General features: G+C 36.9%; 2 protein-coding genes across 2 annotated transcripts; one reads left to right on the top strand and one right to left on the bottom strand.

Annotated features, from left to right (window-relative positions):
- Positions 1 to 2,350: 2,350 nt before the first annotated feature.
- On the top strand, positions 2,351 to 4,580 carry LOC130741102 (protein DETOXIFICATION 56). Its single transcript, XM_057593899.1, has one exon. It carries the CDS (start codon positions 2,632 to 2,634, stop codon positions 4,162 to 4,164), a length of 1,533 nt encoding a protein of 510 aa, XP_057449882.1. The 5' UTR covers positions 2,351 to 2,631; the 3' UTR covers positions 4,165 to 4,580.
- Positions 4,458 to 8,089, bottom strand: LOC130741103 (ATP-dependent Clp protease ATP-binding subunit CLPT2, chloroplastic-like). Its single transcript, XM_057593900.1, has 5 exons — positions 7,852 to 8,089; positions 7,735 to 7,776; positions 7,541 to 7,650; positions 6,852 to 7,031; positions 4,458 to 4,753 (listed from the first exon to the last, which is right to left on the bottom strand). The coding sequence occupies exons 1-5, from the start codon at positions 8,052 to 8,054 to the stop codon at positions 4,596 to 4,598; spliced, it is 693 nt and encodes a 230-aa protein (XP_057449883.1). The 5' UTR covers positions 8,055 to 8,089; the 3' UTR covers positions 4,458 to 4,595.
- Positions 8,090 to 13,091: the final 5,002 nt, after the last annotated feature.

The raw sequence follows: 13,091 nt of genomic DNA, 5'->3' as shown, positions 1-13,091 counted from the left end.
AAAACATGTTTTGCATTTCATTTCGTGTTATCTAGCATAGCTCTTTTAGAAAACATTTTAAAAAAATAAATAATTAAACGTGCATTTTCAGTTTTTTTTATTAGTGAAAATAGGAAATGAGTCGCACTCCATGGGCCATGGCTTCATTATTTCCTAATTAAATCTCAAATCTTCGCTTGATTCCTTAAACTTAATTTTGAATTTATTCCCTCCATTTTTTATATGTAGTGTTACTACATTCCTGGCTAAAGTTTAGCTATCCTATCTAGTAGCAAAGAAATAGTATGAACTTTCATTTATTCCTGTCCATATAATATTTTGAAAATCGGAATTTACACCAGTAAAGTAATACGCATGAGCTCGCATATATAACTTTCAGCCTAACTGGGCATCAACGGACAGAATCAATGTGCACTGGTTTCAAACTGGTTTTGATTCTAATTCAGTGATATATATCAAGCTAAGATTGCATATGCATGTCACGATGTCTTAATTTGCATCAAAATCATGAATTGGACTTAATTTTGATCATAAACTCTCCAAAATAACATGAGATCACTGAGCCTTTTCTTTTTTTGGTACATCGAAAAAGATAAATTGCACCTTCAGGGATTGATTCCTGAACTTCCCCGCCCCAAATCATATGTCGCCTTTTCTTATAAAGCTAAATATTTTTTGAATATAATTCTTTTAATTACCCAATTTAAAACTTCATATGCAATGATGGGAATACTTGCTATAAAGAAAAAGTTTGATGCACCGACGGTGTAAAGTTTTTTTACACCGTCAACCAATCAGATTTCAAGGATGTGAGAAAATCTCTCTTTTCATTTAATTTCTTTAATTGACATGTCACATTCTTGAAATCTGATTGGTTGACGGTGTAAAAAAACTTTACATCGTCGGCGCATCAAAATTAAACTCTATTGTAAATAGATAATTAGAATTGTGAATATGACATTTTCTAAAGTATATATAGTAGACCTATTTTCACTGAATTGTGGAATTATATATGCTTAGTGGACATTTTATAAAGTGTATATATAGTAGACGTATTTTAATTGTTTGCAGTATCTAAGGAAAGTTCTCTTATCTTCAAATATCCAGTGGCATCCAAGTATCTAACTCATGACGGTGAAAGAATTTTCACTTTCTGTAAGAATTTGTCCCTCTGGGTTTGGGAAAAAATAAAATTTATCCTTTATTGCTTTCTTTTAGACTTAAGATTTGTTCATCTAGAAATCGAGAGAAAAGTATATATGCCAGAGTTGTGGCCGTACGTGCACGTCGATGAATGAGGCAGAGAGTGTAGTGTGCCAGTGTGAATCCACAGATACATGCAAATGACACTATTACGTTCAAGTTAGTTCAAGATTTGAAAGAATATTTTAAAGTCTTAAAATATCAATGTGTAAAAAAATTAACTTTGCTCTAGGTGTGTTTGGCTTTGTTGCAAAAAAATGTCCAACCACATCAAAAAGCATGATGCTGCTCTCTGAGACGATAAACGTGAAAGGGGCTTTGAGGTTGAATTAGCTTAAATAAACTTAAGTTAAAAGTGAACAAACACTCATTTCGCGTGCTTCCCCTCTTATAATGGCGTACCATCCGCAACCATTTAATAAGTGTCAAGTAATTTACTCTTTAGTCTCCATCGTGTCAATTTTGTTCATAATTTTATGGCTTTCATTAGTCGTTAAAGTAACAATACTTAGCGGAAATTTGGAAAGTTGGCTAGCCTTCGGAAAGGAAACGCTCCTTTCCTAACTGGGATCACGCAGAATGATCGGTCTCCTTACAAAAACAAAGTACAAAAATAGAGAAAATGCTAATTTCTTTTTAGGACCTTAAAAAACGTTAATAAGCTTACCTCATTTTGTTGTAGACAAAAAAAATTAAAATGATTTAAATTGCATTAACCATTTTTTTATGAAAGGCAAACAATTCATATAAGGAAACACAAGGGGTGCTAAACCCGAATACAAATTAGAAAAGCAGAACAAGCAACCAAGCTACTTAGCTAACTCAGCTAAGAGCAACAGTTGCAGAAAACAGGGGAAAAAAAAAAGAAGCAAAATATACATGACAGCTACATGGTTAAAGAAGGAAAAAAATTGCACTAACCATTTAAATGCATTTTAGTCAGTGTCTCCAACAAAACCCGTTTAATATAAAAATAAAATAAAATAGGCTTTTGGTTCCTCTAAGGGTTCTTTGGTTTACACTTAGAAAATAGTTATAGATAATAACTATTTAAAAATATTTTTCATATTTTTAAGTACTTGATTTTATTGTGTTTGTACACTAGTTATTCTTCTATAGCAAAATCTTGTACTCAACGCGTGGTTCTCTTGCAATAACCGAAGTGCGTTCTATAGTCTCTCACTAGTCTATGCCATGCCTCATCACGCACTATAAATGTTAAACCAACAACCGCTTCTTCTATTGGCAGCCAAAAAGCCTGGTTCTCTTCCTCCTTTCAATTAAAAAAACTACTACAATTCCCTCACGAAACTCCTGCATCCAACCTCAGCCACGAAGGGAAAGCAAACAAGAATACTTAAGTGAAGTGAATTCAATCCCACCAATCAATGTGACCAACCAAGACATTACCAGTTCAGCAAAAAAAAAATGCCACCAACATCTAAACTAGAAGAGAACCTTAGCTCAAACCAGAAAATTAGCCAACAACCATCTTCACCTTCTCTGCCTCTGCAAACTCAAACATGTCCTGCAAATTTACTGAACATGGTGATATTAGAGCTGAGAGTTCAACGAGGACTAGCCCTTCCAATGGTGGCCATGAACCTGGCTTGGTTTGCCAAGACCGCCATCACAACAGCCTTTTTGGGTCGATTGGGGGAGCTCAGCTTAGCCGGCGGTGCGCTCGGCTTCACTTTTGCTAATGTCACCGGCTTCTCTGTCTTAAATGGTCTCTGCGGCGCCATGGAACCCATCTGCGGACAGGCTCATGGTGCTAAAAACACCACCCTCCTTCACAAGACCCTTCTCATGACAATCATGTTGTTGCTATTGCTAACACTTCCCATTACTTTCCTGTGGCTCAATGTTGATAAAATCTTGATTCATTTTGGCCAGCAAGAAGAAATTGCAACTGTGGCAAAAACCTTTGTTTTCTCTCTCATACCTGACTTGTTTGTCACCTCACTCTTCTGTCCCTTAAAAGCATACCTCAGCTCTCAAAGCATAACTCTTCCCACCATGTTCAGTTCAGCTGTGGCACTAGTTTTCCACATACCTGTTAACATTCTGCTCTCCAAAACCATGGGTCTGAGGGGAATTTCCATGGCAGTGTGGATAACTGATCTTATTGTCATGGTTTTGCTGGCCATTTATGTTGTGATTCTTGAGCATAGAAAGGGTAGCATGTGGAAGGAAGGAGGGTGGTGGGAACAGAGCATTGCAGATTGGACTAGGCTGCTCAAGCTTTCTGGACCATGCTGCCTCAACACATGCCTGGAGTGGTGGTGCTATGAGATTCTTGTCCTGCTCACTGGCCACTTGGCAAACGCAAAGCAAGCAGTGGGGGTTTTGGCCATTGTGCTCAACTTCGATTATTTGCTTTTCTCAGTGATGCTGTCGCTAGCCACTTGTGTTTCCACCCGGGTCTCAAATGAGCTGGGCGCGAACCAAGCTGGACGCGCTTACCGATCAGCGTGTGTGTCTCTTGCATTGGGGCTTATCTTAGGTTGCATTGGCAGCTTGGTGATGGTGGCTGCCAGGGGAATTTGGGGGCCTCTGTTTAGCCATGACAGAGGGATTATCAATGGAGTGAAGAAGACAATGTTGTTGATGGCTCTGGTGGAAGTGTTCAATTTTCCATTGGCAGTCTGTGGAGGCATAGTTCGTGGGACCGCTCGGCCTTGGTTGGGAATGTATGCTAATCTAGGTGGATTTTACTTCCTGGCACTGCCTCTGGGCGTGGTTTTTGCCTTCAAACTCAATCTCGGGCTTTTTGGACTCTTCATTGGACTCATTACTGGTATTGTCACCTGTTTGTCTCTATTAGTGATATTCATTGCGAGAATAAACTGGGAGGAAGAAGCTTCCAAGGCACAAGCACTAGCCAGCAACGAGCATGTGAAGGAAGTTCCCAAATATGAACTAGAACAACAAATGGAGGCCCGTGAACATGAAGTATAAAAAGTGTGGTGAAAATGTATTTTTACCTACCCAAATTCATGCATATTGATAAACAGTAAGAACTTAAGACCAGGACGAGTACAACACGGCACAACTATGTACAACAATTCAAGACGTGAGGTCATACTCACAATGAACGTGCCCGTGCTCAGGGAAAATTCCTAAATATCACTAAAAAGCAACCTAGTGGTTCTCTGTCATTTTAGATCACTAGCTTGATGCTTTTGTTAGTTTGCTTGTTTCTTTTCTTTTTCTTTTTTGGTTAGGGGGCAGTGGGCAGGGGGCATTGCACATTTTGGAAATCAGATGTGTGTAGTTGAAACAACAGGCTGAACAGGACAGCCTGTTGATCTATCAATTGTACAAACAATTGCTCGAATAAATAATATGCACTCAAAGCAAAACTCTTGCTCATACATTTACAGCAAACATCAATCATCCTTAAATCCAGGTTTAGAAATTGAGGTCTCTAGCTCTTTAGCTTTTTCATCATTAAAGCCAAGGGTGGACAGTATCTTGTGACCAGGTGAATCCACTTCAGACCAAATGCCAAGAATGATGTGCACTGTAGTAATTTCCCCACCATCAACTGCAAGTCACATGGATTTACAGAAAGGATTAATCTTTTTAGCCTTGAACAAATAACATTTTGTAATAATATCAATTGCAGAAGAAAAGGTAATCATGCACCACTACATTCTCCGAATTAGTGAATGAGAAAATACTAGGAACTTAAAGGAAAGGGAAGTTATAGGATGGACCAATTTTGAAGTAGTCCACCGATGATCCACTAATAATAGTCGTTGATTCAGGATCGTCAAATAAAAAATTATTATATCAATGGTTGTTAATAGTGCGTTACAGGTGAACTGCTTCAATATTGGTCCACTCTCTAACTTCACATTAGGAAAATGTATAGATCAGCAATGGCTACCCCAAAGTGTCATTTCTAGTCATATTGAGAACAATTCTGCCCCACAAAAGAAAAATAAATCACTAGACAACTAATAATTATACGAACTATTATCACAAAAGACCATTCCAAGTAACAAAAACCATCTAATAGATGGTACAAGAAAAACTTCAGGACCAAAAGACAAGTCATTAATACTCATGAAATAAGCAAAGAAGATTATGGGCAGTAAAAAGTCGGTGACCAGGGTTTCAGATAAAATAGCACCTCTCATCCACAACTTTGACCACATGTATTTATTTTGGCAGGACTACATCTAGACAATAAAATTTCCCAACAAGATGTGCTATAATATAATTTTTCATATATAATTCAGCTTAAAATAATCTCTTCTTGGTCTGAAAGTCCTAGGGACAACACACACTCCACTTCAATCTGCATCAACTAAATCACTCTAAGAGTCTAGTCAGTGGAACCGATCAACTACGCCAATATTTATATGTTTTGGCCACATCTGTTTCTGCTTCGAATATGAAGTTTGGATCTAACAATCTGTACACTATTAAAAAATTATGGGACGTATCGTCCAAATAATTGGTCCGGTACTATATGTAGTTTTTCCCTCTAGCAGCAACATGTTGTAGGGTGGTGATTTCACTTATGCAGTCAAATCAAAAGTGTTCTAAGAAGAAATATTCAAATTAAGAAATGAATCCAGATCCTTCATCGCAGTTGTTCATTTTTTTTTTTGAGAATTAGTCAGTTTTCATTGACACTCTAGCGATGTAGCAAAAAAAAAAAACATAAAATGACTGATTCAGCAATTCTGGAATCCTATATATTTACTCACATTGTGTTTGGTAGAGGGTGAATTGAAGAGAGAGAGAGAGTTAGGGGAAAGATAGTTAGTCACCCTTGTTTGGTATGCATAAGAGAGATAGGTGGTGGGTTCCTTTTTGGGGTCTCGCCTAAGATGGAGAGAAATGAGTGAGTATAAAATTAAACCAACTTTCCCATTTTATCCCTCTATCATTATCATACTTATTTATAAATATTCATATATTTATGGTAATAATGTCATTTCACATAAAAGCAATCTTCTCAATTCTCACTTTCTATTCAACAAAATGAAAGGAGAGAGTGTTATATCATTCATCTCTTCTTTTTCTCCTCTTCTATCATACCATATAACCTATAAAATCTACTCTCTTTATCTCAACTCATCACTCTTCTCTTTTTCTCTCTTCTCTCCTAAACCAAACAACTTGTCAAGGAATAGATGTATCAGGTCTGGTACGGTACATCCCGAAAGCATGAAAAGCAACAACAGTAACTCATTTTTCAAGGAGGCTATTTCCTTTGAGTTTGATCATCCCGAGGGCGAATTATAAGAAAAGAACTAAAAAAAGATTGAACATATGGGAGGATTAGAAGAAATTTGGTTTTCATTTTCCCCATATTGAGCATATTTTTGCAAACTTTACTATCTTCAATACAAACTCGGGTTCCATGCATATTAACAATGGCTGGTGGCTTAGTTTAAGATAAAAACTACATCGTATCATTCAATATAAAAAAAGGTCAAATTTTGTGTATGTTAACGGCTTAACGCTACTTAAAAGAGCTGGAGAGAACAAGAGCAGAGTCGTAGAAAAAAATATCGAAGAGAATTTAGACCATTAGCATAAAGCCCTATAGATTATGCAAGAAGCTCTTTACCCTTCTGTAATTGGTGATAAAGAAAAGTAAAAGATAAGAGAAAAAGATAACAAACCAGATTGTAATTTTGTATCAACAGCCCAATCAAGGGCCTTCTGAGCTTCATCAGTGAGTCGAGGATGCTCAGGGCTGAAGAAAAACATATCAGCTTTTCCAAGTAACTTCACGGTTTCATCTCGCACCTTAAAAAGTGTAACTCCATTGGCACGCAAGAATTTAGCAGCTACATTAGTACCTAGAGCCAAAACATAGATTAGGCACACTGCTAAAACTTAGATATCCAAAAGTTTCAGTGCAAAGACATGGGATAACAACACATCACACATGGGACTTGTATCATTAAAACCATCCCAAACATAATAAAGGCATAACTTGAACCTCAAAGTAATTTTACTCTTAAATTGCAGCTTTTAGTATTAAGTTTTCCATCTTCCCCCAATGAGAAACAAATTTTTTGTTGCCTCGAATCATTGGTTAGGAGAAGGAATCAATTCCAAACGTGTGTTCTGGTCAAACTTAAGAAGTTCATGAGGAAAATATAAGTTCATGAGATTAAATGACTGAATTTAAGAATCAACATTAATGAAAATGGTAAAAGTACATTCATGGTCATTAGCTAAATACATCTAAAATCCACTATATCAATTATCAGGGAATGTTCCTATTGTGTTGAGCTAAGTTCCTATGCAAAGAACATTAAGATGAGAGAATTTTAAGGAGATTGCAATGAAGCAAATGAGTTACCCTCGATAAGAACCCCCATGAGAAGGGCTTCAGTGCCGGTAGTTGGATACTTGAGTTTCCTAGCCTCCAACTCCCCCATTGCAAACGATTTTATAGCCTTAGAAGACCATCTTCCTTTCACGAAACACTACAATCAGCAACGAAGCAATGACAACTGAAAACGAAAAGGGAAAGTAGATTTGCGCGATACTCACTTGGGAATTTCCGCACCTGGAGAATCAGCACGCGATGGATTCCTGCAGAGACAAAATCACATGAATTCCGAAACCCTAAAATCAACGTCCAATTTGGAAACAGAAGAAGAAGCTTACGCTGTGGGGAGACTGAAGGAGACGGTGGCAGCGAAGGGGCGGCGGTTGCAAACGGAAAGCTGAGGTTTCACGGTGAGAATTTTGGTTCCAAGCCATGAATTGTTAGGGCATTTTACCAACACAATCTTGGCCAAATGAGGTGAAGGCTCCGAGCGTCGTATGAGACTCAAGGAGGAAGCGCAATGGGATTGCGCAGAAGCCATTTTCAGTTTTTCACGGGACTTGGGATTGGGAGTTGGATAGTGTTTTAACCGGGAGAACAACGACGACGTATTGGAGTGGGCTTTTTGGGGTCATTTAGGAAATGGGCTTATTATATATAGCCTTTAAAATTTCTGGTGCTAGTTAGGTTGCAAAGTTTGATGATAAGCCTTCTCTCGTTTTCTTGACGAATAGGAAGGCAGGTTATTTGAACCGAAAAAATTAAAAAGAAGAAAGGAAGCATACTATATGCTTCTCTTTTTTTACAAGACGATAATAAAACGAAAAATAAAAGCACAAAACACACGACAACTATGCTGGAAAAACAAGTCTTTATAGCATCAGCCAAGAGAAGAGGAGTGAGATTAGTCGGAGGGCAAGCCAAGAATTAACTGCCTACCAAACAAGTCCCTAATATTAGCAATAAGAACTGCATACACGTGAAGATCTATAAAAGGTCCCAATCAAAGACACTCAAAGGGGATCCAAGTAGCAAACAAAAGCCCTGATCCCAAGCCACGCGTTGGCTATGAAAGATGGTCCAAAGCTCCATGTGAATAATGTAATCTCCACAACCAACTCTCATGAAACTAATTATACATTCCTCAAGACTGTTGCGAAGACAACCACCGAAGCCATCCTGCCGCGGGGAATCACCCTCACTCCCATCATAGTTTATACCAACCTCCGATGATGGAATTCAATAAATGAGCCTCTCTTTGAGCATCGCTGCTGCAGCTAGTCATGTTGACTCGCAACTCTACATCTAAGCGCAAATCGTCGTCATGACAGAATCGTCTAACAAAAGTCTCTGCTCAAGCTATTAATACTAGTAATGGTAGTAGGGGACTAGGAGGAGTGCTATCAATATCCCAAGACATTCTTTTTTTTATCACTCTTAAATTTATGTGAGTTCATTGAGAGTGAGTTACATATTTTTAGTATACTCATGGATTTCAACAAATAAATGATGTGCATTGTGAAAAGATGTTAATGTTTGGTTTCAATTTTAACATTGTAGATCTAACTTTCTAAAAACAACTATTTAATTTAATGATTCCACTAGATGTGGATTCATCTGAATTTTGCAAACACAAACTTAAAATAAGTGTTAATAATATTTTTCCAATAGTAGTTGCTTCAACAAACATCTTTATCCAAGGATGAGAGATTGCTCATTGATGAGTGAGGAGTGGCGTAAGTGATAAAACTCACAGCGAATGAGCACATTGTTTTATAGGCACGAAATCAAAACTGGCTTAATTCAGGGAAATGTATAGGGGAAAATAAAGCAAGCAAAGATTTGGAAGGAATTAAATATTGTGATTGGAGGGGTTGGATTAATTGTAAATTAATTTCGTGGGAACATGTCGATGCACGTTGGAGCAAGACATGCATGGAGTGTCCCAAGGAAAGACATGCGGCGCCGTTGTATCCCACAGCTCTCCCCCACCCACGTCTTACTCGACATGATTCCCGCCTCAAATGGTGGTGACTGACTGGTGAGTGGTGACCACTGGTTTTCGAATTTGGCGCCATTCCCTCACAACGGTCAAAAGTACCCGAAGACTGGATTTACATAAAATCAAAACAGCATCTGCTGAGTTGTCAACCACGTGGCACTACCAAAATCCCACCTCGTACATTGCCCCCTTCAAATGTGTAAAAGACATTGGTTTGAGTGGCCCACGCAACTTTTTAGGATCACAATATCGATGTGGACAGACAATATCACTTTGGCGGGAACTCCGTTTGTTCCCGCTATATCTTCAAACTCTCTTCATTCTTTAACTAACCACCGTTTAGTATCGTTAACTCTAGCAGGCCGTACAATCAATATTCAATGCTTCTGGTGGAGTGGTGATGACAGTGTTTTTTTTTTCTTTCCTTTTTTTATACAATCATGTTGGACAGATGGAGTTGGAGGCAATAACAACAATAGCAACCAGGGAACGTGTTTTCTGACAGGCCTGCATGTGGCATATGACCAACAAGGCCCATCTGGCAATGGGTCCCTTCTTAGCCTTTTCGGTATTATTAATTTATCACATTATCACAACATGCATAAGCATAACTATTGACTTTAGAAAAATATGGAAAAAATTTAGAACAGTTCATCCATTGTAGGACTAAGACACGTGTAGGAAAGATCATCGTTTTTCTTTTTTGATAGGAGAAAGTTTCATCTCTTCAAACAGAAAAATGCTCATATTTTATTTTAGATATTGAAAATATGGCCTGAAGAAAAATAATGTACATTGTCAATTTACAAATATTATATTATTATACATCAAGATGCTACTATATTTAATTAAAGCAACACATAATCCAATTACAAGATATTTTTCTTTTCATGTGATAGTTGGTACTGCATCAGAACTAGTATATAATTTAATCTGAAGGCGTGCATCCAAGCTTTGTTATGAACTTATGACTCATGCGCGCATATTGTATTTGTAAGAGTAAAATACACTCACCCCCTCAAGGTTTGTAAGAATGACACTCCACCCCATTGTTTTTTAAAATCTACACTCCACCTCATTTTTTATAAAGGCAAAATTTAGTGACGAAAACAAATTCGTCACTAATAAAAAATAATTACTAATTAGTTAAAATTTAAATAAATTAAATGCATATACACTATCATACATCAATTTATGAAAATAATTTTACTGAATTAAATTTAAAAAAAACCATCCACTCTGTCTGTTAAGTCCACGTCTCATCTATCTCCAAATTATATTTCTCACCACAAACGGTCACCATCAAACCTTTGCTCTCTTTAACCCCAGAACGTGAATCGCACATTCCAAAGCTACTTGTTCAACTACTTGTTGTGAACTTCACCCCTTTAAGTTGTGAGCGAACGCTTTGTTGGTTTAAGATGTTGTTGAATTTTGTTAAAAACGGTGCTCCAGCGCATCGTTGGGTTCTAATAACCTCTGATCCACTTCATATTTCTTAATTTTGTTTCTCTATTTTCTTCACCCATTTGTGTTGCTTTTTTGGTCTACAATCAAATTTTAAAAATTGGAGGTATAAATAGATTATTTTGATTAAAATTGAATTATTACCAAATATGAAAACACAAGCATATTTCACTATGTTCGAGATATGATTTGTCAACCAGTCATGTGTGCTATTGCAGAATTTGCATTGTGAATTTACGGAGGAAGAACACGATTGAGAGAATGAGGAGGACTGTGATGTTTTCATTTTTATATTTATTGGATTATATTGAAAATATTTTTTGAAATTATTGATTAAAAATTTAAATAATAACTAATTATTAATGAAGAATATTTTTCGCCACTAAATTTGCCTCTATATAAAATGGGGCGGGGTGTAGATTTTAGATAAGAATGGGGTGGAGTGTTATTCTAACAAAACTTGAGGGGAGTGTACTTTACTCTATTTGTAATATTTGTAATGAATCATAAATAATACCCTTTTCTTAATGGACCGTCAATACTCTATATAAAGCCACAAAGAATTAAAAATAAAATTCCTGAAATGATTAAAATTTGAAAATACAATGATTGTTCAATTACTCTCCTGCTAAGTGCTGAGATCATGCCCTTTCTGAAGTTAAGGGCGCGCGATAGATTTTATTTGCCAAAGGCGTAGTACTAGAAGGTAGAAATGTTTTTGGATGAATTTCTCTACTCAAAAAAATTGTTATTTTTTTGAATATTTTACGGCTTATACAATACATTGATAACATTGATAGTGGTCGGGACAATAATTAAATTGATGTCACCGTTAATGATTATGAAATACTTGAATTAACACAAAAACAAAATTCTAACATGAGCATTTCTTTGCCGTCGCTATTCCAGTGAGGAAGACGACATCGTTTCTTTCTTCTTTGCATTTCAGACATGCATTTCAGTAGTGTTTTTCTTCATTCATTATTTTCTACTTCTCTGCAATTAATACCACACTAGTATAATAACAAAATATCCTATTCATTAAATTTGAAAATTGACTTCTCAATTAATTATATAATTAATTGTTCTACCTTATAGAACGAGTGCTTCTTATTTTATTGCAATTATATTGTCTTACCCTACAAAATTAGCATGCTTACAATTTAATTTATGGATAAACGCGAGAATATTCTCTTTACTTCAACTCATCGGACGTAAGTAGTTGGAATGTCATGTTGTGTCGTGTGTTTTGGCTTATCTATATGTAATGTATACTATTGTATTTCATTAAAGTCCTAACAATAAGACATGCTTGTTCTTTTTTCGAGTGAATTAATTTAGATAGCTGGATTCTAGCAGAAGGATTAAGACAAGGAGCGTCAAGGATGGAAATAGAAAGGGGTTATTCATTATGGTGATAACTGATAAGCAAGAAAAAAAAAACAAAGATGAGTATCAATGAAAGAAACAAGGAGAAGTACAAGAAAAACGGCTAAAACGGTGAGTGAGTGAGTGAGAGACATAGGAAAAGCCGATACGAGCGGCGTTGTCCATAATTTGGGTCGGCAACAAATCTCACCTTAATTACGAAGTTTACTCAATGAGAACCACTACCAGGGGTGAGATGGCCCCACCAACCTGCCACCTGGGTGGACACGTCTGTTCACTCATCTCATATGCTCCCAGCTGTTAAGTACATAGCAAGCAAAGCAACAGCTGCAGATCTCACGTGTCGTCTGAGGTGGATTGTTTACCACGCCAAATCGGTGCACCAATGGACACGTGTTGATTGATCTGTCTGCCAAGTGCCAAGATTGAGGGGCAAAAAAGATATCATAATGAGAAGACTAGCTACAATACTAATATTAATCGGGGTGTGGTGTGAAAGAGGATAGGATGTTGGGTAGGTCAGCGCGGCAGGCTTTAGTCATGCCATGTGACAATGCTCCATGAAAACATTAATCCTGCTTTTCCCTCTTTTTCTCTTTGCGTAGAGGCATGGTCTCACATTATTTAAATTTCAAAAATAAAATACTATAAAAAACCACAAGGACAAAATATCTTTTTTTAATTTGGCAAATTGCTAAATATATATATTTGACGCGCTTC

Source organism: Lotus japonicus, chromosome 2, assembly GCF_012489685.1.
Source record: "Lotus japonicus ecotype B-129 chromosome 2, LjGifu_v1.2".
Lineage (NCBI taxonomy): Eukaryota > Viridiplantae > Streptophyta > Magnoliopsida > Fabales > Fabaceae > Lotus > Lotus japonicus.
Note: the sequence above shows the minus strand (reverse complement) of the source record. Positions and strands in the feature narration are given on the sequence as shown.

What these genes read in the sequence shown, in the direction of transcription:
- LOC130741102 (XM_057593899.1), top strand. Translation starts at nt 2,632, where the DNA reads ATGCCACCAACATCTAAACTAGAAGAGAACCTTAGCTCAAACCAGAAA.
- LOC130741103 (XM_057593900.1), bottom strand. Translation starts at nt 8,054, where the DNA reads ATGGCTTCTGCGCAATCCCATTGCGCTTCCTCCTTGAGTCTCATACGA. An exon ending in TCCTTCAGTCTCCCCACAGC is followed by an intron (nt 7,777 to 7,851) that starts GTAAGCTTCTTC and finishes TTGTCTCTGCAG; the next exon opens with GAATCCATCGCGTGCTGATT. An exon ending in TGATACAAAATTACAATCTG is followed by an intron (nt 4,754 to 6,851) that starts GTTTGTTATCTT and finishes TGTGACTTGCAG; the next exon opens with TTGATGGTGGGGAAATTACT.